General features: G+C 46.1%; 1 protein-coding gene across 3 annotated transcripts in view; it reads left to right on the top strand.

Annotated features, from left to right (window-relative positions):
- The window catches only part of SCUBE2 (signal peptide, CUB domain and EGF like domain containing 2), a 70,185-nt gene extending 45,117 nt beyond the window's left edge, over nt 1-25,068 (top strand). For all 3 annotated transcript variants that reach the window (XM_045065848.1, XM_045065847.1, XM_045065849.1), the window contains 7 exons: nt 10,250-10,420; nt 11,912-12,079; nt 12,800-12,961; nt 14,978-15,175; nt 16,373-16,525; nt 21,072-21,151; nt 21,846-25,068. In XM_045065848.1, the coding sequence (XP_044921783.1) occupies nt 10,250-10,420; nt 11,912-12,079; nt 12,800-12,961; nt 14,978-15,175; nt 16,373-16,525; nt 21,072-21,151; nt 21,846-21,998 (1,085 nt within the window). In that variant the 3' untranslated portion in view covers nt 21,999-25,068. The remainder of the gene's footprint in view (nt 1-10,249; nt 10,421-11,911; nt 12,080-12,799; nt 12,962-14,977; nt 15,176-16,372; nt 16,526-21,071; nt 21,152-21,845) is intronic.
- Nucleotides 25,069-26,795: the final 1,727 nt, after the last annotated feature.

The raw sequence follows: 26,795 nt of genomic DNA on the forward strand, positions 1-26,795 counted from the left end.
TTATTTGACAGACAGAGAGAGATCACATGTAGGCAGAGAGGCAGGTAGAGAGAGAGAGAGAAAGAGGAGGAAGCAGACTCCATGCAGAGCAGAGAGCCCGATGTGGGGTACTATCCCAGGACCCTGGGACCATGACCCGAGCTGAAGGCAGAGGCTTTAACCCACTGAGCCACCCAGGTGCCCTGTCATTGATATTTTTAAAAGCAAAAATGATAGTCAAATGTTAACTTGTTTTTCTTAGATTATTTAGTAAAACTGAGTATGCTGTCATATGTCTGTGGACATTTGGTTTTCTCATTCTGAGAGTATCCACATTCTCTGCCTATTTTTCCACTGAATTGTTTTCCAATATCACTTAAAAATTAATTTTGAAGTCCCAAGTCTTGTCAAAGAACATAATCACTTCTGACCAATTAAACTCTTTTTATAATCATTTTGCATAGGAAGGTCTCATTCATTTAGCATTTAAGGACTTTGGGGATAGCCTACTGCAGGTGACCTTTATATCATCTGTGTTCAATTCTAGCAAGATGGAAAAAAATTAGTGATTATATTCTCTGAGGAACAAATTCCTTAATCTCCATAGTAATTCCTAAAGTCCTTTATATCTAAAGAAAAATTAATGATGACATGGATTTCTATTTTTCTTTCATAGCTATATCCCTTCATAAAGGGTGAATTATTTAAGGTCTGTACTTGCCTAAATATGTATTTTTATATTTTATTATTCTTAAAACTTGCTAAAATTTTTAGAAGACACAGCCAGGCAGCTGGCAAACCAGGAAAGCATTTTGTGCCTAGGCTCTTGAGAGAGACTGGGAGGGTTTAATTCAACTCTCAAGAGCAGTAGCTTCCATGTGAAGCAGTTGAGAAAAATTAATTCCACCAGTATATATTCAGATACCACTCTGGGCCACTCTGATCTTGGGATGAAACAGTGAGAACATAAAGGGTGGGGAGCCGGCCTGTATGACATTCACATTCTTACAGGACATGGACAATTAAAAAGTAAAGAAAAAGGTAGTTTCAGAAGTTGTAAGTATTATGAAGATAAAAGTACAGAAAAGGACAGAGTGGAGGAGGGATTACTTCCCACAGGTGTTCAGCAAGGCTTTCAGAGCAGGTGACATTTGATCTAACTGAGAAGGAACTAGCCTTGTAAAGCTCTGATGGGGGCAGAGGGTATTCTGGCTGAGGAGGGATCAGCAGGTGCAAATGACCTGAGGCAGGAATGAGGCAGGCATTTTCTATTTAATTTTTTCAGAATTGAGAAATTATTTGCAATCGAACAGGCAGAGATTTTCTTTTCTGTTTAAATCATGGAAGATATAAAGTCTGTATTAGCAATATAAACCAATATTAGACCAATACTTACCATACAAATGGGGTAGGAAATTCTTTTGATTAAAAGAGTTTAAAAAACATAATTTAGGGAATACCTGGGTGGTTCAGTCAGTTAAGTGTCCGACTCGTGATTTCAGCACAGGTCATGATCTCAAGGTTGTGAGATCGAGCCCTCTGTGGGACGCTGTGGTTATGGAGCCTGTGTTAAGATTCTCTCTAACCTCTCCCTCTGCCCCTCCCCACCCCATTCACTCTCTTCCTTTCTCTCTCTCTTTCTTTTTTTTAAATTAATTATTTTTATTAACATATAATGTGTTATTTGCCCCAGAGGTACAGGTTTGTGAATCATCAGGCTTACCTATTTCATAGCACTCACTACCTTTCTCTCTTTCTAACCCCTCCCAAAAACCCACAACAAAACAAAATATAATTTAGTAAAATGTTGACATTTATTGAGCACTTACAGTGTGTTTAGCACTGTGCTAAGCACTTTACATATATTATCTCATTTGATCCTCATTGCAAGTCTATTTTGCATCATGCCTTTTTTTAATAGATAAGGAAACTAAGGCATAAGAAGGTAAGGCGTTTTCCCAGGGTCACCCAGCAAGTAAGAGGCAGTGCCGGGGTTTCCACTCCAGATCTGTCTCAAGAGCCTGTGTTCCTAACTCTCTCAATGGGAATGCTTTCTCTTCTGGGTACAACTCCAATAGCACTTGTATGGAGAACCCTCCATGGGCCAGATTCGTGGTGGGTGCTGAGGAGACCTTTATAAATAAGACAACATCCCTCTCGGGGTGCCTGGGTGGCTCAGTGGGTTAAAGCCTCTGCCTTTGGCTCAGATCATGATCCCAGGTCCCGGGGTCAAGCCCCGCATCAGGCTCTCTGCACAGCAGGGAGCCTGCTTCCTCCTCTCTCTGCCTATTTCTCTGCCTACTTGTGATCTCCATCTGTCAAATAAATAAATAAAATATTAAAAAAAAAAAAGACAACATCCCTGTCAAGTCACACTTGGTCTTCCCAGGGAAGGGTTAGAGAAGCCTTCCCTAGAGAGAAGGAGGCTAAACTGAGTTTTGAGGGATACATAGGTGGCGCGTCCATGGAGAGAAGTATTCAGGCAGAGGAGTAGCCTTGGGGAATGTGACTAAGCAAGATGGACCCAGGAGGTGATTGATACCTCAGTACCACTAAACCTCGAGCCCAAGGCGGGATGTGATAGGCGGCTTGGTTTCTAGGAGAAGCACAGTAGGTCATGAGAGACCTTGTGTATGCTGCTAAGGAGTCTTGGCTTTAATATCTAGGTGACAAGGTGCCATGAGAGGGTTGAATCAGGGAATGGGTCAGGTTGTATTTGAATTCTAGCAAAATTTCATTTGCTGGATTGAGAGTTAGGACCAGAGGCAGAAAACCTAGCTTGGAAGGTTCTGAATGCTTTGCATGAGAGATGTTGAGAACATGATGACACGAGACGTGGTCTAGAATAGAGATGGACTGGATGGACTAGAAAAGAAGCAATAGATTCTAGAAATATTTAGGAGGAAATGCGAGTAGCATTTGGTAATAAATTAGATTGGGGACTTAGAAGAGGAAAGATCTGGGGTGAGCTCAGAGTTTTCTGATTTTGCCTCTGATCCATCCCTTAGTTCCCATGTGTCCCTCATCTCACCTGGCCCTGTTTCATATGCAGGAGGCATGGAGAGAAAGCCTGTGGGTTGGTTGAATGGTTGGATGAATGTGATCACTGGAGAAGAAATAATCAGAAAAGATTTATAGGAAAAGCAGGAAAAAACAGGCTCTTGAGAGAAAGCCCAAGGAAGAAAAAAATTCAGATGCAGAAAAGGAGACTGAAGACTGAGGTCGGAATCAAAGACACCAAAAGGAGTGCCGGGAGCCAAGTCAAGGAGACTCTGGAGTCAGGGAGGGAAGCAGTCAGAGAAGCACTTCAGGAAGGGGAGCCTGACGGTAGGCTGGGACAGGGCTGAGACAAGGAGGAAGGAACACAGTCAAGGGAAGTCGTTGGAAGGTTATGGGAGGAATCTAGAGATGGCAAGGATCAAAGCACTCTGGTGCCGCAGGGATAGAGATTAGCCGATGGACCAAGGGAACACAGCTGCAGCATGCTGCAGCTGACTGACTGATGGAGCAGGGAGGAAAGGTCTGAAATAATAACTACGGGCTGGATTGCAAAGGTTGGAGGCTTGGAGACCGGGGGAGCAGAGATGCTGTTTGCCAGAGGGGTAGAAATAACTGGGCAAGGAAGGGAAGGGAAGCAGCCCCCTTGAGCACGTTGAGTTTAAGTTGCAACAAGACTTCCAGACAGTGATGTCCACGGGCTTCTGGGAATCTAGGGAAATGACTTTATCACGTGCAGACCAAACCTCCGGTCCTGCATCTGTCCACACATACTCCACCCTGCTTCCTCTTAAAATGGATGAACAGCCCATGTTCCGACGAAGGCCAGCTCTTCTACTTGGTCTCTGGAGCCCATCTGCTTTCCTCTTCTCAAGAACATCGCTCCCATTGTTGTCCCCACTGACCCCTCAGCTCAGCATTCTTCCTCCCTCCTGGGTCATTGCCAACAGCACACCAACCTATCTCCTGTCTTAAAAACCAAACAGACCCTCCTTTGACTTCATGCTTCTCTCCAGATACTGCCTCATTTCTCTGAGCCCCTGTAGAGCAAAATTCCTTAAAAGAGTTGTCTACACCCGCTGTATTTGCTTCCTCCCCTCCCATTTTCTCCTCCGCTCTAGTCAGTCTGGCGTTTGTGTTCCCAGCGTCTCTACTGAAACTGTTTTTCCCGAGGTTTCTAACTGCCTTTATGTTACCAAACTCAATTGCTGACTCTCATTCAAATATTGGGGATACCCTCTCCTTCTCCCAGAAACACCCTCTTCTCCCGGGGTTCAGACAGCACACTCTTCTGGTTCTCCTTTTGCCTCCTGGGCTGCTCCCTTTTTACTTCCTATGTTGGTTCTCCCCTCATTTTTGATCTCTCAACACTGGGTATCCCTGGGCTCAGTCCTTCACGCTGTCCTACCTGACCTCATTCACTGCCACCACCATGCGCTGGTACACACACACTGAAAATAATTTTTTTTTTAAAGATTTTATTATTTGACGGAGATCACAAGTAGGCAGAGGCAGGCGGTGGGGAGGGGGGGAAGCAGGCTCCCTGCTGAGCAGAGAGTCAGATGCCAGGCTCCATCCCAGGACCCCAGGATCATGACCTGAGCCGAAGGCAGAGGCTTTAACCCACTGAGCCACCCGGGCACCCCAAAGTAAAATATTTTTGAATTTATGAGCATTTACTTATTTAAAAACTACATACTGCTCTATTGGCTAATGTATTACGTACATGATTTAAAAAGGAGGTACAGATTAAACAAAAAATTTAAAATAACTGGTTCGCATCTTTAGGTACCACATTTATAGTCTGGCAAGGTCCATTGCTAGCAGTAGAGGTTGTAAATCCATCTTTCTTTTTTTTTTTTTTTTTAATAATTTTTTTTTTTTTAAAGATTTTATTTATTTAACAGACAGAGATCACAAGTAGCTGGAGAGGCAGACAGAGAGAGAGAGGAGGAAGCAGGCTCCCTGCTGAGCAGAGAACCCAATGCGGGGCTCAATTCCAGGACCCTGGGATCATGACCTGAGCTGAAGGCAGAGGCTTTAACCCACTGAGCCACCCAGGTGCCCCTAAATCCATCTTTCAAATAACCTTTTTGTTCATTGCTGGTGTTTTGGCTCAGCTCTTGTCAGATCTGATTTCTGTTTCTGTGTTGTGATATTTGACAAAGAACTCATCCTGGAGTAAAAGTTGCATTTGCCCGGCACTTCCCTGCCCCTCACCTGGGCTTGCATTGTTGGTTGTACCTTCAGGCCAGGGTTTTTGCAGGATTTTCTCAAGTTGCTGGCTATTTTGTACCAGTTAGTTTGGTTGAAGGTGGATAATACAATCCGGAGACCTGTTCAACCAGGCAAATTACAATTCTCCATACATTGAAAAGAAGCCACGCAGTCAGGACCTTCCCACGTCCAGAGCTGGGGAATGCCCATCCTTCTTTCCTTGGAGATCTTGTATCTTCATGTGTATCTATGCCTCACGAGATGTGGACTGACGGAGGGACCTGTCTGACACCATACACTGAACCAGTGAACCTTTCCTTTTTTCTTATTTTTAGGTAAAAATAACTAGGCATAGCATGAAAAGGCTTTGCCCACACCCAAGGGATCATTTCGTAAACCCCTGAGGTGTAGTATTCGACCTTGCAGACCCCTGGTAAAACCAACGCCTTCTCAGTATCAGCACTCGCCTGGCCAACAGGCATCTTCAACTCAGCGTGTTCTAAACAAAACATTTTATCCTCTTCCCTCCCTTTCAAGTAAGACCTGCTTCTCCCTCATCTCAGTAAACAGCATCTCTCTTTATCTCGTTGCTCAAATGAAAAATCTTCACATTCTTCTCGATCTCTTTCATTCTGTCACCCTCCTCACCCAGTCCATTAGCAAATTGTCATATCTGCCTTCAGATTATATTCTGACTCTAAGTAGTTTCGTCTTCCTCCATCATGACCACTCTTATTCCAAACCACCAACATCCTGGGCCCAGTCTGTGGTGACAGGCTCTGAGTTGTTTCCTACCCTTGCCTGACTCCCTGTGTTCTCTGCATAGCAGCCAGAAGTTCTGTTGGAAACTTAAGTCAGACCAGGCCATTCCTCTACGTAAAACCTCCAACACGCTTTGAGTAAGGTCTATGTTCCTTACCAGGACCTTCAAGAACCTACATCGTCTGGCCCTTGCTTGCTTTTTAGTATTCCTCTCCTATCATCCTGGCCCTTCCACTCTGTTCCTCCTACACTGGCATTTTTTGCTATTAAGCAAATACCATTGCAGGATCATTTCGCTCCTTTCAGTCTGATCTCTGCTCAGAGAGGAAAGCCTGGCCCCTCTTCTGAGACCACAAACACACGGACTTCACCCCCACCACCCTGCTGTCCCTTCTTTACCTTGTTTTGCTTTTCTTCATCATACTTACCTCTCAGTAGCATTCTACTCTGTATTTGTGTCCATATCCTCCACTAGAATGAGAATCCCTTTAGGGCAGGGCCGTGTCTGACTTCTGTGTGATAGCTCCAGCTCCATTCAGAACAGTACTCTGCACATAATCAGTGCTAAGTATTAAACGGAATTAATGGATTTTCCTAGGGACAACAGGTGAAATCTCAAGGATAACCACCCACATTAAGAGAAAAGAGGGCAAGGCACATGTCTGGAGAAATACTCAAATTGAGGGCAGAAGGGTTACTCGCAAGGAAGTGACATCTCGGCCCCCATTAACTAGATATGACGAGAACATGGCAGGCCCTGGGGAACCCAGCCAGGAAGGCGGCAAGCTGGACTCAGCTCTCTGCCCCAACTCTAGCAAACCTGAACACACACCCAAAACCTGGACAGATAGGATGGCTCAGCCTCTGAGGCAAGGGGCTGCTCTCCCCTGTTACCCTGAAACACTCATTTAAGAGGGTTTTGAACCAGGATCCCAAGGCTACCCTATGGTCTGAGTATTTCAGAGCTCTGACAAAGCAGCGGTTCCAGAGCGCCCTGGGAATCCACGTGGGCTGTTTGTGGCTTTCCTTCAGAAGTCAAGGCGTGACTCTTAAGAAAACAGTCAGATGCTAGAGAGTGACCTCTTTTATTAGGTTCACCATCTTCGCCACAGAGAGACCATAGTGTTTGTCCATAGCCTGAAATACTCAAAGGCCATGGTGTTGAAAAGAGGGTGAGCCTTCAGGTCTCTTTGTCAACATTAATCCTGGTCCCTGCCAGTCTCTCCCTTTTGCATCAGAAAAGTTTTCTTGTATTTTTTTTTTTTTTTTAAAGAGAGGGAGAAAACAGCTGTGTGGGATTCGAGAATGGGATTTTAATGGTCGCTGAAGACACACAAAAGCTTTGCTGTGATCCTGAAGTGTTTTGGGGCAATTGACTCCTTTGTTTAGGGCAGCAAAACAAGCGGCTGCTCAAGGAGAAAAGAGAACCAACTGGAACGCGTGATTGAGGTCTCTTCAGGCCAGATCTTCAGCACATTTGCAAAAAGCAGCTTTCAGGCATCTCTCAGAGTTCCTCTTTGCTGTTTAGCTCATCTTTACCTTGCGAAAGAAATTAAGTTGGAAGGTGCTTGGCAGGAATGATTTCTGTAGGTCTTTCTGGAATGAAAATGGAAGCCGTGAGCAGCAATGTGAGTTTGTTTCTGTGAAGCGAGACTTTCACGGGGAGAAAAAAGAGCAGGTGCCCTCCCTTCGGCAGGCTGGCCCGAGGGGCATTTCTCAGCTCTTTGCTCAGCTGGAAAATTGCAACAGATATGGGACATTGTGAGGCTTCTCAAAATGTAACCTCGAAATGTCTTTGGGGGGTATAAATACTTCTAACGAAGCTAGCAGATGCCCAGAGCAGTGGGAGCCCATCCAGTTACGCTTTCCAGGGAGAACCAGAGCCATGCTGGCGCACCCGTGGAGAGGACCCGTGTTCCGCCAGAGGAACTACGATCATGCGATCTGACTCCAGGTTAGGGTTAGTGAGGCTTGACATCATCGCCATCATCTGGCGTTTTCCTGTTAGCCAATCGAATGTTACAGGAATGGCATTGGCTTGGCTAGAGGAGATCTGGATAGCCTCGGTTTTATTTACTTTGTGCCAGCCTTCAGGACACTTGACCCCATAGAGCCATGAGGGAGCTATCCTCTTCCTCCTGGACTGTGGGCCCTCGGAGAGTCAAGTGGGACACGGGATAAGAAGTCATGAATTCCTAGTATATAATTCAGCCCAACTTTTCATGGGAGATGAGCTGAAACAGAGTCATCAGGGAAACCACTATCCAGGGAGACTGTATTTAGAGACCAGGTCTGAAATTATAAGCTCTGTCCGCCACAGGTCTGTGCATCAGACTTGTTATAGTGTTGTTTGCTGAGATAGCAAGAGCTTCGTTCACTTCTAATTTTTTTAATATGATAAATAAAAATGATGCATGAATATTATGACAGAAATCCAAACAACATAAAAAAGCATTAAAATCTTAGATTTTAGAGTAGACTTTATTGATTGATTGCATTTAGTTGTAGACCTAATATTTGAAATGTGACATATTTTAGCTTATGATTTTGAAAAGTCTTGCTTTGGGCTTTTTTTTTTTTTTTAAGATTATGAAGAGAATACTGAAAAGACATTTGTAGGGGCGCCTGGGTGGCTCAGTGGGTTAAGGCCTCTGCCTTCGGCTTGGGTCATGACCCCAGGGTCCTGGGATCGAGCCCTGCATCGGGCTCTCTGTTCCGCAGGAAGCCTGCTTCCTCCTCTTTCTCCCTGCTTGCCTCTCTGCATACTTGTGATCTCTGTCTGTCAAATAAATAAGTAAAATCTTAAAAAAAAAAAAAAAAAAGAAGAAGAAGAAGAAGAAGTAAAGACATTTGTAAGAATGGTAATAGAGAACTTGGCCATGTTTATCCCTAGAAGTGTGTATGCAGATTGCCTTTGTCAGATAGTGTGAACACATGTATCCCCCTCACAGAGACTGAAGAGATGTAATAGCTGATTTTATCATGTGATATTTTGTTTTCTGTTTCTCAGCAGTTTCAGTTAAAAACAGACTGTGTTTATTCCAGTCAGACTCCCCTAAGGCCACAGAGAGAATCCTTGGCAAAGTCCTGAATTATGATTCAGTCCACACTTTCGCTGAAGACCTCTCTCCCCCTTAAATTCAAAGCTCTTCATCTCACTGTAGGTGTATTTCATAGACTAGCTGTGGGACCTTGGCCAAATTATTTAACATCCTTAAATATCTGTTTCTGTAAAATGGAATTAATAACAGCACCTAACTCCTCAGGGTTGTTAGGTCCTTAGGGTTGTTTTTAGGGATGATTGAGATCACATATGTAAAGCTTTTGGTGTGGTGAACAGGAGATTGGAAGTGCTCAGTAAATGTTAGCCATTAAAAAGGCTCTTTTGATGGTTATGTTGATGTCTGAATATGATACTAGAGAACCCACTTAAACATATTCCTTTATATTCATATTCTAAAACAAGGTATGAATCTACATTTAACTAATATAATAGTACCAGAAATATAGCCAGAAACACAGTTTATTAATTTCCTTATAGTTTATTCTTTTGGGAGACATTAACCATGGTTTACTCTTCATAACATATTAACTTATTATAAACATGAAGCACATTGTGTTGGGGAGCTTATTGGTAAGTCTCTCGAGATCACTCTCCCCATAGCCACCAGAAAGTGAGCTTTTCAAATCCAGCTCTGGTCATATTCCTCTTCTTTCAATGGCTCCTCCCCCTGAAGAAGAAAACCCAAATGCCTGGCATTCAAGAATTTTTAAAATCTATCCCAACCTTTTTTTCTTCCCTCTCCTCCCAGTCATGCATGACTTTCTGTGATCTGCCCCTTTTCCTTCTTGGGGAGATCCTATTCACCTTTAAGTTGCCCCGCAGATGTGGTCTCCTCTAGGAAGGCTTCAGGAATGCCATCAGCCAGAATTAATAGCACCCTCTTTAAGCACTAGGCCTATGTTCAGTGAGTATTTTTACCTTATAATCGTTCTGACAGCCGTGTGAAATAGGAAAAGTGAAGTACTTGTTCTCAAAAATAATTAGGACTAGTGTGATCCCTGCTTCTAAGGAGCTCATGGTCTAGGGACCATGTGGACACCTCAAAGAGTGGGTGACAAGAGGGCAAGAGGTGTGCACAGAAAACGCAAAGGTGGTACACTCCGCATTTAGGGCATTTGTGTGGAGGAGCGTGGGCTCAATGTCATCTATTTACCTTCATCTCAAGCACTCATATCATCCTTCCTCGGCTTCTGTGCCTTCACTGACCAGATCATTTCCCCCTTTGGCTAGTCAGGTGCAGGGCTGGGACATATTATGATGGAGAACAAGAACGCTGCATTTTGTGTCCAAATGGAACCTTCCAAAATGAGGAAGGACAAATCACATGCGAACCTTGCCCACGACCAGAAAATCCTGGAGCCCTGAAGACTCCAGAAGCTTGGAATGTATCCAAATGTGGAGGTAAGGGTTCCATCTGCCCCTTTTTATTCTCCTGGTCTCCAGTATTACTTAGAAGGTATAAGTGGCATTTCAGTGCAAACAGTGCATACTGCACCGTGGGCTTCCTACGGGTGGGGACCATATTGGCTTCACCTTTAGCTCTCCAGTGCCTACCTCAGTGCCCAACACATGCTGGACTGATGCTCACTTGAACACATAAATGAAAAGCTGATAGAATACATTGGCAGAAGAAAAGGTGCAGGTGTTGCTGTTGCAATCTGTACTCACTGTAAATAAATACAACTTGAGACCTGAGTGATCTCCTGGAGTGACCTTCCCGTGTACGGCGGGCTATCTGTAGGTGCGAACATGGAGAAGGTAGTTCTGAGTATTTTTCCAACTTGGGTCTTGAATTCATACCTTATTGATTTTTAAAGAGTATCCATCTGGTTATTTTGCTAGAATTCTGTGAAGAGTTTTTAATGTCCCTTATAAAATGTTAACTCTGGAGCCAAGCTTACTTAGGTTTTGTGGGCTTGGTTCCCATTAATTTTATTAACAAATGTCTTCCTTTTATTAAATGGAAGAAGGTCCAGCTATATTGAGGCTCTGTGAGCTCAAATAGAAGGTGTGACCTAACACTGTGGTTTGTAGGTGATGTCCATGGCACAGACCATGGGGTGCCCTGTGGCCCCTGCTTCTCCTCCCAGTGACTCCCAGAGCTTTAGTGTCCAGCTTTAGTCCCCACCTACACCACGCCAGACTCAACTGCAGGACCTTTCAAATGTTTTAAAAGTCATGGGGCACCTGGGTGGCTCGGTCAATTGTGTCCAACTCTTGGTTTTGGCTCAGGTCATGAAACAGAGCCAGGCTGCCGGCTCCACCCTCAGCGGGGAGTGTGCAGGAGGTTCTCCCCCTCTCGATGTTCCCCTCCCCTCCCCCCAGTCCATCTGCAGGGTTGATGAGGAAGCGCTTTGGGGCATCTATTTACACTTGTATGTGGCCTTGTTAAGATATATTTGTAGTAACAATAATACTAGTAATAATAACAATTGTTGACATTTATGGAATCCTTACCTAGGCCCAGCATCAAGCAACATGTAGTATGTGAATTATTCCTATGGTTGCTGTGTGAAGGTGCACTCCCGGGCTGAACTACCAGATGATTCCAGAGCCCAGGGCCCTCCCTGGGGTTCCTGCACTACAGGCACTGGCTGGGCACTGCAAAGTCCTCAATCTTAAGCAAACCCAGGCCTGGGGCACGCTGTGGAAGCAATTAACACTGGGCTCCTTGGTCTCCATTTCTGCACTGTGCTTTGTAGCCTTGTATGTAAACATCGGCACTCACAGGGTCAGGGGCAGTGGCGGGGCAGGACAGGGCTTCTCACCCTGAGGTGGGACCTCAGGTCAGCACTGGGCCATGGGGCTGACCCACTTCTGAGCTCATCGACAGAGAGACGGGAAGGGGTCTGCCCAGGGGCCTTGCTCACTTAGGGTCATTGGTTTCCCCAGGTCTGTGCCAACCTGGGGAATATTCTGCAGATGGCTTTGCACCCTGCCAGCTCTGTGCCCTGGGCACATTCCAGCCTGAGGCCGGCCGCACTTCCTGCTTCCCCTGTGGGGGAGGCCTCCCCACCAAACACCTGGGAGCCACTTCCTTCCAGGACTGTGAAACCAGAGGTGAGGACTTGGCAGCTTGCCTTTTTCCAGAATGGAATTTCCCTCTTGAGAACCACAGGAGTCCAGTAAAGCTCCAGCCAAGCCCGGCGGCCCGGAGTGCCCTGTGTGGTATCCCAACAGCAGGGAGGTCAGGGCCCAGCTCCATCTGCCCCTGCAGGAAGTACAGAGAGCATGGGAACTCCCTAGATGTGCTCTCCCCCAGCCACCTGGGCCCCTGCAGACGGGGCGGGGGGCAGCTGGTCTGGGGAGAGGTGAGCAGGTTTTGTGTAATAGGTTCTTGGCTCCTTCTTTCCAGCCTTTCTCCATCCCAGTCCCTTTCCCTGGAGCTCCCCTCTCATATAGGTCCTACCTGGGCCCAGAGCCCCAACTCCGCCTCTTCCTGGGGCCCTGGCCTGGCCCTAGGCCCGGCATCAGTTTGGCAAGCTCACGACCCACAAGCAAGCTGTGTATGAAAGCCTGGGCTGTGCTCATTTAGGCCTGACCGCTTGCACTGTAAACGCTTTGAAGATACACTCGTACTTTGTTCCCTTTGTGTTTTTCTCAGCGTCATGAGTCACAAGTCCCACCCAAGCCGGCTATTTAGGGAATTAAGTGTTGATTAGCCCCAGATTAGTAGGAAAGCAGTACTTCGTTTGGGCATATAATTTATGTCACCGATGATGAAAAGACAGTTTTGTTATTTTTTTTTTTCATTCCTTCCACTCTCCCCCCACCGCACAGTTCAGTGTTCACCTGGACATTTCTACAACACCACCACTCACCGATGCATTCGCTGCCCAGCAGGGACATACCAACCTGAATTTGGAAAAGATAACTGTGTTTCTTGCCCAGGAAATACTACCACTGACTTCGATGGCTCCACAAACATAACGCAGTGTAAAGGTAGGTCTCTCTAAGTCTTTCAAAGTCTTGGCCCAGAGGAAAGTGCCTGGGTCTACCTGACGCTGGTGGGGAGGGTGTTGGGGCCAGGGTCTCACGTCCACCAAGAGCCATGAGGACACTGCTATCCCAGCTCCCAGCACCGCATGTCGGCACTAAAGGAGAGCCAGGCTTGGCCCCCAGGTACTCACCCGTGTGGATCCTGGCTGCTCCTCCAGGCACCTTGACAGGCTAACATTCCCTCCCTTGCTAACATTCCCTCTCAGGGGCAGAATTTCAGTTCAGCAAACATTGTTTGAGGACCTGTTATGTGCTAGACACCACAAGCAGAATAAGTCCCTGGCCCTGTAGACAGGCTGTGGGGTTGCAGAGGAAAGAGCACTTCGTTCTGTCTGGAGAGATAAGGAAAGGCTTCTGGAAGGCATGAGAAGGTTTTGATGGAAAGCATGGGAGAGGGCAGGACAAAGAGTTTTATACCTAAGACCACAGCTGTGAGGAAGAGCAGACACGGAAAAGTGAAAGGCATTTTGAACCTGGACCATGGAGTGTCTGAGGGGAATCTGAGGCAGATTAAAAAGGGAAGCCTTGAACGCCACACAAAGGAGTTGGATTTATATCCTATAGGAGTGGGGAAGCAGATCATTCAAGGACTTGTCACATGGTTGGCTGGTTGACTGGTTTTTAATCATTATGGAAAATTCTCCAGGAGAGGTCAGAAGTAAATCACAGTTAATCTAGTGTCAGTCAGACAGTGGTATAGGGGAGCAAGGAGGTCTCCCCACACTAGAGGAATTTGGGATTGAGGTTCACAGTGTTGGAAAATTCTTCCCTGGGTGCCTAGGTGGCTCAGTTAGTTGAATGAATGCCTTTGGCTCAGGTCATGATCCTGGAGTCCTGGCCTGGGACTGAGTCCTGGGTTGGGCTCCCTGCTCAGCAAGGAGTCTGCTTCTCCCTTTGACCCTCTCCCCTCTCATGCTCTCTTTGTCTCTCAAACAAATAAATAAAATCTTAAAAAGAAGAAGATTTTTTCCCTATACTCAGATGGAATCAGTTTCCTTGCCCTCCCATCCCCACCCTTGGTTGACCCTTAGGAGCCACATGGCGCAGATCCTCAGAGGGTCCATCACACTTGAAGGCAGATTTCTGAGCTCCATGGCTCTCCCCACTTGACCCTCTTCCAAGAAGAAAAGACTATTTTTTTCCTAAAGGGAATAATAATTCCCAGTTACAATGAGAGAGGAGAAAGATAGTCCCTTCGACATCCTCTCTTGTACACATTCACTGACAGTTTTAAACAGTAAACTCCTTGAGGGCAAGGACTGTGTCTTTCTCATTTCTGAACCCCCCAGAACTTTTGCTAACATACGTTGGATGAGTGAAGATTCAGTGAATGAAGACATGGGCGAGCTGGTTGTGTGTGTATATGTGTGTGTGTGTGTGTGTATGTGCGCATGTGCAAATGTGTGTGTTTCTCCCAGAGGTGAGTATCCAACATGCCCCATATTGGCTGATACTTTACTGGAATTCTCTTCCACACCAAAAATAAAATATGGTCTTGACCAGAAAGACAAGAGAAAGAAAACAGCGATCATGAATTCATCCAAGGTCTCTAGGAAGGGGTCAAATGTCCTCTATTTAGCAGTAAGCTCTGCTCTTCCTGTTTTGACAGACCTAGAAGTTCTGTGTCATGGGTTCCCCTGGCACTTAGAATTTGTAAACAAAATATTGAAAACTGAAGTTGTCCTTTGTTTCACTAGGGCCTGTTCAAGATCACCTTCAAGTTAATGAGAAAATGGTAATTCATAGGGGGACTCAGTAGGGTGAGCTCTGTGAGAGGGGTTAGTGTAGCTGGGCTCCCCTGGGGGGCCCTAGGCATTACAGGACACACTAATTCCACAATGGCACCATCTGCGGGCCCCATGCCTCGATAACAATAGGATGTAGCAGCTTTCATCAGCTGAGCTGCTGGTGGCCATGACAGTGTTGTGCCCTCATGATTCATGGCATTTCCCCTTCCAGACAGAAGATGTGGAGGGGAGCTGGGAGATTTCACCGGATACATTGAATCCCCAAACTACCCAGGCAATTACCCAGCCAACACCGAGTGTACATGGACCATCAACCCACCGCCCAAACGCCGAATCTTAATTGTGGTCCCTGAGATCTTCCTGCCCATAGAAGACGACTGTGGAGACTACCTGGTGATGCGGAAAACCTGTGCGTCCCCTCCCTCGGCCCCCCTCCCCTTCTAAGGCTGGTGGGGAAACCTGCTGGCCTGCTCCCCAGCTTTAAATGTGAGCAGCAAGTCTAGGGCGTCACCTCCATATCAGAACAGAAATGGGACACAAGTTTATGGCATTTGTCAAGAAAAAAAATTTGTGCAATTTTGCTGGGCCCCTTGCCTCTTGAGGCTTCTTGCTGAACCCCAGAGGTAGTGATTCTGTAGGCCAGTCTTCTCCACTGGCCTTACCATGGACTCTATTCCACAAGGTCACAGAGAGCCAGTGAAGCTCACAAAGGCTAACCCCACCACTTGCTTTACCATGGGAAGCCACTCGGGCTTGGGGACTGACAAAAGCTAAGGTCAGAGTCCAGCCAGGAGGGGCTGTTCTCCCATCTTGGCTCATGACCCAGTGTCCACTGAGAGATGCCACCATCAACACAACTTCGAGGCAGTGTAGTGAGCGGGCCCAGCAGCCAGACTGTCTGGATCGGAACCTAGCCTCACCTCTTGTTAGTTCTGTGATCTTGGAGATATATTCTGGATCTTTCTGTGACTCAGTTTCCTTGTCTGTTAAAATGGGGATAACAATAATTGCTACCTTATAGAGTCATCGTGAGGAATAAAAGAGTTCATATTCATAAAGCACTGAGAGAAATAATGACACTGTGTGTCGGCCCCTCTTTCTTAGTGGTTACAGTGTCTGAAGTCAGGTGTAGGTTTGAATGCTGACTTAGCCACATACTGACTCAGTGACCCTGGGCAAGTGCTTAAACCCTCTGTAAATGAGTTAACAACCACACAACTTGCTATGGTTTTCTGAGGGTTACGTGAGATAAACTCTGTGAAGTGGGCCCCGCCCTGCCTGCCCAGTCTTAGGTGGCGATTCTTTCTGGATGGCAGCAGGTAGCTCCGGAATCAGAGGGCCCCTCCGCAACTCCCTCAGGGAGCACTGGGGCCTGGGCTGCTGCTGTTTGTTCAGCCCTGGGCATTTCAGTGAGCCTTCCCTGGGGGCCTACGGTCGCCAGCTGGGTCCTCTCCATTTCCAGGGCTTTGGCCCCTGTGACGGCAAAGCAGGGGCTGCAGAGCTCTTGAGCATCGCTTGTTGTATGGCGTGTTTGCAAAGATGAGTGCTGCTGTCTGTCTGCTCAGGATGAGTCCTGAAGCCTGCCCCCTCCAAATTTCCTTGGCAGCTTCATCCAATTCTGTGACAACATATGAGACCTGCCAGACCTACGAACGGCCCATCGCCTTCACCTCCAGATCAAAAAAGCTGTGGATTCAGTTCAAGTCCAACGAAGGGAACAGTGCCAGGGGCTTCCAGGTCCCTTACGTGACGTACGATGGTAAGCACTGTGAGGCTCATGCTCCATCCCATGCAAGGAGCTTCTCTGTGTTCAGTCAAACCAACCCCTGGTGGATTGCTGACAAGCGCACATGCTCAGAAAGGCAGGTAGGATACGGAGAAAGGATGTTGCTGACTCACAAATGCCAGATTTTAAACAGGCATTTGGGTACCCTGTCTATAGGGATGGAAAGATCTTTCAGAAAATAAATACAAGTGAGCATAGCTTCATGGGTAAGAACATGGACCAGCCCTGGCCTAATCTCTTGGGTGACTCTGTGTGAGTTACTTACCAACTTTAAGCCTCTTGTTCTCCCTTCCTCCCTCCCTCCCTTCCTTCCTTTCCTTCTTTTTGACCTTTTTAAAATTAAAATTCAATTAATTAACATACAGTGTATTCTTAGTTTTAGAGGTAGAGATTGTGATTCATCAGTTGCATATAACACCCGGGGCTCATGACATCAGGTGCCCTCCTTAATGCCCATCACCCAGTGACCCCAGCCCCCCACACCCTTCCCCTCCAGAAACCCTCAGTTTGGTTCCTATGCTTAAGAGTCTCTTATGGTTTGTCTCCCTCTCTGGTTTTGTCTTATTTAATTTTTTTCCTCTCTTCCCTTATGATCCTCTGTTTTGTTTCTTAAATTCCACGTATGGTGAGATCACATGATAATTGTTTTTCTCTGACTGACTTTTTTCGCTCCACATAATACCCTCTAGCACCATCCATGTTGTTGCAAATGGCAAGATTTCTTTTTTGATGGCTGCATAGTATTCTATTGTATATCCATAACACATCTTCTTTATCCATTCATCTGTCAACGGACATCTGGGCTCTTTCCATAGTTTGGCTCTTGTGGACATTGGGCCTATAAACTTTGGGGCGCATGTGCCCATTCAGGTCACTACATTTTTATCTTTGGGATAAATACCCAGTAGTGTAATAGAGTAGCTCTATTTTTAACTTTTTGAGGAAACTTTATACTGTTTTCCAGAGTGGCTGCCCCATCTAAGCCTCATTTTCTTAATGTGTAAATGAGGATAATCATTAGACCAAAAGGACTTGGTGCAGGGCCTGGCACATAGTAAATGCTTAGTAAATACTAGCCTATTATGACTGTGGCTTTTATTATACGGCATCTTGAGGAGGGGAGGAAAAGACTCAAGTTCTGGCCCAGTTTCCACTACTAATTTGCTGTGTGAATTGGGGCCACTCAGATGACTTCTCTGGTTTTCTTTTCCTCTTGATAAATAAAGGGGTGGTCCACCTGACCACTAGGGCCCTACCCAAGTCTGGACCTTGGTTGACAAACATTTGCTTGGCATACAAAATGAACTGGACCTTGTCCTAGAAGATGTCATAATTCAGTGAGGAACAAGTCATCTGTTCATTCATGAACTTATTCATTCATCCGTCTAGCTCAATGAATACTTAACAAGCAGCTCCTATGCCAGGCATTGGGCAAGCTGCTAGGAAGCACAGGGTTAGTGGTGAAACACAGCTCATAGATGTTATAATATGGCAGATACAGAGCTCTGTGTGAGGAGAGAAGAATGGGCAACAATTAATTTTGCATGGGTATTTGGAAAGAATACAGCAAAATCTCAAGAGATTTGCATCTTCAAAGAAAATGAGTTTTTTTGTTTTTGTTTTTGTTTTTATAATGGGAGGAAGAACATTAGGAAGAGAGAATGCTACAGGATGCAGGACAGAGTACCTGATATGTGTGGGGACTGATTAATAGCCTGACTGGGTCAGTTGGTCAGGTGCATGGGGCTTAGAAGGGAGAGACAAGATGAGAAGGGTATGGAGTTTGCTGATGAGCCTGGAGTGCAGTGTGGAAGGCTTTTAGGCAGGAAGTGTCAAAAGTAGGTGTTTTGGAAAGATACTGTTCTATGGATTTTATAAAAGCATTTCACATAGTTTGTTTCTAACATGTTACAAAAGCCAGGATTATCATCTCTGTGCCTGAAACCATGTCAAACCCTCAAGACAGGGGCTCTTGGGGTCAGACTCCTGGGTGGACAGCAGTTCCTCCCACGTGGCTCTGCTGAGAGAGACAGAGCACCTCATCTGCCCAAGAGCAGCCAGCCAACAACCTCCTCTCCCTGGAATCAGTGAGGGAACCAAAAAAGACACAGAGACTCCAGAATAAATATCAATAAAGCTCACATATTTTAGTCTGTCTGTTTTCAGCTCTACCTTTCTGACACACGAAAACATGGTAATGTTTTTCTTATTTTCTGAAATAAAGATTTGTAGCTTGAGCCAGGGAGATCACACATCACCCCGGTTAGGCCCAGGAGAACGTGTCTTACACATCACAGAAGAAAATGTTTGAAAACTGTTGCAGGTCTTCACACAGAGCTTATTTAATCTTTTTTTTTTTTTTAAACACATATTTCAGACAAGTTTGATACCTGATTTCCAAGCCCAGAAGAATAGAAATCACATTTACAAGGGGCAGGTGCTGGGGCACCTGGGTAGCTCAGTCAGCAAGCGGCTGACTCATGATTTTGGCTCAGGTCATGATCTTGGGGTCCTGGGGCTGTGCCCCACGTTGGCCTCCTTGCTGAGTGGGGAGTCGGCTTGAGGGTTTTGGCTCCCTCTCCCGGTCCTGTTTATTCTCTCTTTCTCTCGAATAAATCAATCTTTAAAGGGGGAGGGGCAAGGGAGACTGCTACAGACTGGCTCACTGACCCCTGGAGGACAGGGAGAGTTGTAGTCGTGGCTGACATGCACTGAGTACGTGTACTGAGTGCCAGGCATGTGCTAAGTGCCTCTGACAAGCACATTCCTCACGATCACCCATGAAGTAGACACGATTCATAGCTGGGTCTATAGACAAGGCCACTCAGGCTTAGAGATTAATGTAGACAGCCGGCCTGAGGTTGCAGGAGGACAACACTGCTTAGGTCTTCGGGACTCCAGGGCCCGAGTTCTTACCTACAACACCCGACTGCTTTTCTCATGACAGTTGTAGCAAGTGACGAAACACAGTAGTTCTTAAGAGTGGAGAGAACCGTTTGAAGATTTTTTTGACAGCAGTCTGGAAGCTTTGGCATAGCGGCCAACAGCTCTTCCGCTCTCTCTTACACCCGAAAACAGCACAGCAGCTGGTGTTCCTTTGGGTAAACACCCATCACCCAAAGGAGCTGGTTCACCCAGGAAGACACTCTGCAGCCGAAGAATTCGAGAGAAACAAGTCCCCTTCCTCATATTTTATACTCATTAAAATAAAAGACTAAGAAGGAAGACACCACACGCATAGGGTACCCAGTGGGGTTGTACATGTATTCAATTAGCCATTATGAGAACTAGCTCTTAAGAAGAGCTAACGAGTTTCCATTTACCATCACTTGACTAGGAGAAACTTTTTCAAGAACTCTTCCCACACAATTCCAGTGATGTTCTTATGATTTGTTTGGTTTTTGCTGTACATGATATGCATATAAAGAGGCATTCTTTTCAGCCTGGGATTTGGAAAAGATTGTGTTTTGCATATGCCTGGCTTGAATTATGACTGTAGGAAATAGGCTAGACTTTGAAAGGTGGGGGTTTAGATTCAGAGACAGCTTATGTGATGTACACTGCATTTAACGTATACGTCAGGACCAAAAATTATTAATAAGAAAATGAACGTGGCTTTCTTCCCTCTACAGCCAGCCAAATTCTCCCCCCCCATCTCCCCCCAAAAGTGAAAAAGAGTCTTCCTTGGTGGGTAAGAAACTCAATTGTTTTGCACAATATGAGGGCAGAGAGAAGAAAGGGGGGAGGACAGAAGGCAGAGAAGCAGAGCAGAGAAAAGCCACGAGCCTGGAGGAGGCCAGCAGGGAGTGAGAATAGACAGAAGAGATGAGACCCAAGCACTGAGCCCTGGGTCCCTCCTACAGTAAGAGGTCAGGGAAAAGAGGAAGAAAAGCAAAGGAGCCTCAGACAAAGTGACCAGTGGGGGAGGAGGAAAATCAGAGTGTCTTATCCTGGAACTGAATGAGGAAGTAGATCCGGGAGGAGGAATGACTGGAGAGAGGGACTGTTGACAATTCTTTTGAGGAACTTTGCGATAAAGGGGGCAGAAATGTAGGATAGAAGCTAGAGGGAGAAATGGGGTCAAGGGGGGAAGGACATTTTCTGGATTAGAGACATAATAGCATATTTATGTGCTGATGGGAATGCCTGGTCGGGCGAGAGAATGTCATCATGTAGGGAAGAAAGGGCAGAATTACTGAACCAATGTCCTTGCCTTGGTGAGAGAAGATGGAGTCGGTGGATAAAGTAGAGGAAGGGCCTTGACCGGGTTGCATAGACGGTTCCTCTGAGGGAAGATGGAGCAGAAGAGATGGGTGCAGAGGCCGGTCGGTGTGAGGCTATGATGGTAGGTATCTGCGGAAGTTCTCTTCTGCTCACCTTCTCAGTATCACAGTAGTCATTGTTCAGATAACAGCTACAGAAGAGGCATTCCTCAGAACCTTATTTTAAAATGAAGGAAAGAATGAGTTTGGAAATAATAAAACCCTCTGAATGTCAGTTATGTCCTATGTTCCAACAGAGGACTACCAGGAGCTCATTGAAGACATAGTTCGAGATGGCAGGCTCTATGCCTCTGAGAACCATCAGGAAATACTGAAGGTGAGTACATAGCCATGGTGGACACTGCAGTCACCCGGCACCCACGGAGCTCCCAGCACTGCTGGAGGAAGCTTTTACTCTTGCTGCATTTGGCCACCTGTCAGACACGAAGCCTGCTCTGGGCTGAGGTCAGTTTTATATCTTCACTAGACTTAATTAAAAAAAAAAAAATCAGGTGGCTGTCCTCAGTGTTGCCAAGTGAAGCTGTATTTGTTTACATTTGGAAAAATGTGGAGAAAGAGTGGGAAACTTGCTGATCATAAGCCAGCAGCAGATCATGTTTCCATGTTCACTCTCCAGATGGTTGAAGATGTTTGGCTCCTTGTTTATCCTTCAAGCCTAAGGTTCACCAAATTTTAGATACTTATAAGTAATCATCAGACACTTGCCACATCACTAACCCTGTAAGTACTCTTCAAATCCCAGTGTTGTGGCTCATCTGGTTTAGAAAAAGAAAACCTTTTTTTTAAAATATATATATTCACTTTTCCTTTATAAAAATAATACCTTTTTTGTAGAAAATTGGGGAAGATAAAAACTGGAGAAAAGATAAAAATCAGAAGAAACAATTTTCCCAAAGTGTTCCTCAGCTAATCAACCTACTGTCCAACACTGGGCCCATTATAGTTCCATTGGCAAAATGCTGGAATGTTTAAGTATTTTGGCCCAGCAACAGAACTTCTGTTCTTTTTAGGATAAGAAACTGATCAAGGCTCTATTTGACGTCCTGGCCCACCCCCAGAACTATTTCAAGTACACAGCCCAGGAATCCCGGGAGATGTTTCCAAGATCCTTCATCCGATTGCTGCGTTCCAAAGTGTCCAGGTTCTTGAGGCCTTACAAGTGAGCCCGCCCACGGGACCCCCGGTGACACGTTCTGCCTGTGGGCTGGTGGGACACAGCTGTCTGCCTCTGCGGCCAACATAGTTGGATATTGCTGCCTCCCGTAGCAGTGACTCATTAGAGTTCAATTTTTATAGATAATACAGATATTTTGGTAAATTGAACTTGGTTTTTCTTTGCCAGCATTGTGGATGTGGACCGAGAATGGCAGTGAGTCCCACCACCTCTCACTGCTGTGGGCAGAGGTCTTAGAGCATCAAGAGCTGGCTGAGCGGGACTCTAGTCAGCTCAGGCGAGACTCACCAGTCCCTCCTGCTTCTCACTCCTCCTCAAGGCCTCCTCAGAGGCCGTGGTGGAAAGGAGGCCACAAAAGGGGCTGCTTTGGCTGAAACTTCAGCTTCCTCCTGCCCGGCTCTCCCTAAGGGAGCCCTCTGCACCGAGGCTGTGACCAGGCAGAGCAGGAAGGGAGGAAGGGAGAGAGGGAAGAAGTGAGAGTGCTCCGGGCACCAGGCCTCACCTAAGACCTGGGAGGATTCCGTTTCCCTGTGGCCTTCTCCAGCCTGTGTGACCTTCGTTGGATGCCAGGAACTTGGGTTCTAAGCAGTGATCATTAAAAAAAGTACTTAAAACAGAATTAGAGATAAAAAGATAAAAATTAAGCACTTCCAGAGACATGATCCGATAGTTCTGGGGACGGCCTTCCTTGTGTCCAGCTTCTGCTCGGCGGCAAATGCACAGTGCTGGTTTTAGCACCTTCAGCTGTCTTTCTGGTACCCTGCTTGGCACGGTGTTAGGGCCTGGAGAGTTCAGGGCGGACTTGATCTCTTTGGTGGATGAGAATCACCTACAGTTAGGAGAAGTACTGCCTCACAGACCCCGAGTTTCTCTTAACCATCACTCCACCACCAGAGGCAGCTACACAAATCCCGCTGTCTAGGTACTGCGGTCAACACTGGGTCAGCACAGTGGGGCTTCACAGTCATTTTCTCCCGCAGAATCTAGAATTTTAAATACCAGTTAATTTTTACAAATTTAAATCCATAAGTAAATATCTTATTACAGTGAATTAAAAAAAAAAAAAAACCCTATCAAACAAGCTGCCATTCCCTAGGGGACTGAGAACAAACAACTATGATGTTGTTACTTCAGTAACAGACTAACTCTGGACACACAACTCTCAACACCAAAGTACTCAAGAATAGTTAACAAATATTTCTAAAGCAAACAAAGACTATTTCATTATTGTTGAGCTCACGTTTCACCTGTTGTTTTTTTTTAACCTATCCATAACATTGATTTAAAAAAAAAAAAAAACCCACCTCTAATTAAAATTTTCTTCTTTATTTGGATGGGTCCTAAGTACCCATTTCCAAATTTCTTTTCAAAAATTGAAACATCTTTATTTTAAAAAATAATCCTCAAAATAAGCACTTGGAGTTTGTCATTGCAGAACTTTGCCTACATTTCTGAGTCTAATCATAAAATGAAAGTTGAAATGTAATACGACCAGGTTCAGTGACCTGCCCAGTGTGGGGTGGGGTGAGCGGAACCGTGCCATCCTGTCCAAGCACGTTGGTAACTTTGTGTTCTTGACTGTGTGGTTCTGTATTGCGGGTGTCACAGGAAGGCCAGGGATGGAAATGCATTGGGGGTTGGAAGGAGGCCCCCTCCAGGAGCAGGCCTGCCCACCAGAGCTCTGCTCCTGGTGTAAGTGTGAGCAGCTGAGGCCCTTCCTAAGCACCCTCTCTATCTCCACTAACCACCCTAAGAGATGCTATGGAAGACTGGCTGCTTGTGGCTACAGTTGCTACCTACAAGTCAATAAAGATTTATTAAATGTCTGTTTTGTGCCAGGCCCTGTTCTAGGCCCTAGGGTTGCACAGTGACAAGACAGACAGGGTCCTTGCTCTTGTGGAACTTACATTTTAGGTGGCCAGTGAACAAATAAGTCACCACAGAAAGTATCAGCTAGCATTGTGTTATGTGGTAGGTTAACAAGACAGATGACTGCGTTGCTACTTTAGAATTACGGGTTGTGGAGGGCTTCTCTGGGGAAATGACATTTCAACCTGAAAATGGCCAGAGGGAACCAGGCTTGGGACAAGGGGGGGGGGAGGGCTCCAGGTAGAGGAAGGCCAAGTGCAAAGGCTGACAGGCAGGAGCCTGTGTGTGTGTGTGTGGTCACTGTCCAGTGAGAAGGCAGTGGGACGAGATGAGGCAAGGGAAGTGGACAGGGGCCAGAGCACATCAGGCTTTGGAATCTAGAACAAGAGGTTTGGGTTTCATTCTTGGTATGTTGTAAAGCTTTCAGAGGGGTTGGGGCAAAGGAGTGGGACGAGCTGATTTATGTTTTAAAAAGATAGTTCTGGTTACTGTGTGATAGATTTCAGAAAAAGGTGGGGAGGCAGAGAGCCATCAGCCAACTATCGCAACCAACCAAGCCGTCATCCTGGTGGGAGATGAGGTGGTCTGGGTTAAGGGTGTGGAGTGGAGACGAGAGAAAGTTTCTGGACCTGTTTTAGGGCAGAGTCAAGAACTTGCATGAGAACTGGATGGAGGGGAAGGGAGAAGCAGCCACCGAGGAGACCTCCTAGTTGCCTGAGCAACTGGTAGCTGGAGGAGATGGGCCATATCAAGTATGAGGTACCTGTTTAGGAATCCAAACTCAAGAGTTCAGATAGGCAACTGATTTTATGAAGTCCCAGAAGAGGTCAGCGCTGGAATATGTCACAGAATAAAGACATGAGACATGAGGTTGAGGACACCTGGGCAAAGTACGGACATAAAGAAGACCAGGGCACTCTCCATTCTGGGTTTCCCTGTGTGGGCACATGACCGGGACTGGAGGAGCTGATTGTTCAGTCAAAAGGAAGAGGTTAGAGCTGTTTCCCCTGCCCTCCAAGGGAGCTCGTTCTGTGGGAAGAGTCTGAGTGGAACTGGAATCTGCACAAGTCCTCCTCTCCAGCTGTGGATATTGTTCCTGAGCCGTTTACTCAAGTGCTGCATTTATGGATTTAGCAACGTTTCCCTTGAGTTTCCAATGCTAATAAAAGAGTGTTTGCCTTTTCACACTACCAGATCATTATCTTCACTGTGGAAAATTGCTTCCTCTGAATCATTCTCTGAGCTGTTAAGTGTGTTTTCTTGAGGAATTCACTGGAATTAGGTTCGCAGGTGATCTTAAAATTGTCCTGTGGTAATTTGGGAAAGATCGTGGCTGCCCAGCACAAGGCACGGACTCACTTGCCCTCGGGCAGATCTTTATGGGGAAAGCTCGAGGGCTCTTGCCTGCTGCAGGCTATGACAGCTGGTGGGTCTGGGCACTGGGAAATCCGGGCCCCAACACCAAGCCCAGCCTCAGTCCTCTCCTCAGTCCGGAAGGGATGCTTCTTACCAGGGCTGTCAGCATCTTTGCTTCCTTTTTCATGGCAGGATGGGTCCTGACAGCCTTACTCCAGTCTTTGTCACTCTTAGCCAGTATTTGGGAGGCAAATGGATTAGATGAAGAGTAAAGCAGTTCTTCACCAAGTTCAGGGAGGCTTGGCCTAGCTATGGCCTTCTTGGTAGGCAAGCCATCCTCCAAATCCAGGTCCTAGATATAGCCATGAGAGCCCCATCCACAGGAAATTAGAAGCCTTGGTGAGGCTTCCTTTCTGTGGCATCTTCTACTCTAGGGGACTGTGAACCCAGCTTGAGTTTCCTGAGTATTTGTGGTTCCCTGCTTCCTTCTCCCTTCAGGCAATCCTGATCAGCCTGCAGGAGACCATCCTCAGGGGTCTGATGGCCCAGCAAGTCTGCTCCTGTGACAGACAGCCAAAAAACCTAACTACTCAGCAGGGATCACTTTCCAGGAAACACAGTAGAATCAAAATAGATTTAGAAAAATGAAACCAATCTAATTCTCATCCAGGTTGCCTTAGCTGAATAAAAGGGACAAAAATTCACCTGCTGCAAACCATGACAATAACTTAGCATTATTTGGTTTTCAGAATATCTCAGGGGAATGCAACCACAGACCTTGGTTACTAATAGTTCTTTGTTATGTGTTCACTCACTTGGTCATTTATCCAACATATTTCTTGAGGGCTTACCAAGTGCTAGGTACCACAGGGACAGGTGGTGCTATAATGAACAAAATAAAGTCTTTGCTCTTGTAGAGTTTAGGTTCTTAGGAAGGAGACAGAAAATAAACAAATTGTAAAGTCAAGTGTGATAACTGCTTAAAGAAGGTAAAGGGCAAAATGATACAGGATGAGTAGGTGGTGAGAAGGAGTTGCTATTTTAGGTGGAGTGAGCTCATCGTTAGAGTCGTCAATCCAGGCCTCTCCTGGGTACTCACCGGCTCCTCAAACCTACGCTGGCAGCACAGGCCCTGGTAAGCTCCTCGACCCACCCAGCAAGCCCTTGACATTTCCTCTCACCCCAGGCTGACCAGAGCTCCAAGCTGTCAACAAGTGGTTTTGCAATTTCTGGGACAGGCGCCACCTAGTGGCTCTAAGGTGGAGTAGACATGTGTCTCTGTCCTCTCCCTGCTTTGGAGCTTAAATGACTGCAGTTTAAGGGGGAATGTTACCAGTGAGATTTGTGGACCAGGGCTGTGGTTTGACAACTGATTGATTGCATGTTGTTCAGTACAGCCCTCAGAACGTATCTGTTTAGATCTTTTCCTTCTCTCTTCCTGGTCTAATGACTAATGACCAAGTGGGATGGCCTTGATTGGGTCTTTTCAAACCATCAACAGTGCTCTGAATCTGTCCAAACACACCCACCCATACTCACACCCCCAGCCTGTACATTCATT

This window comes from Mustela putorius, unplaced genomic scaffold (assembly GCF_011764305.1).
Source record: "Mustela putorius furo isolate JIRA1106 unplaced genomic scaffold, ASM1176430v1.1 tig00003859_pilon_pilon_pilon, whole genome shotgun sequence".
NCBI lineage: Eukaryota > Metazoa > Chordata > Mammalia > Carnivora > Mustelidae > Mustela > Mustela putorius.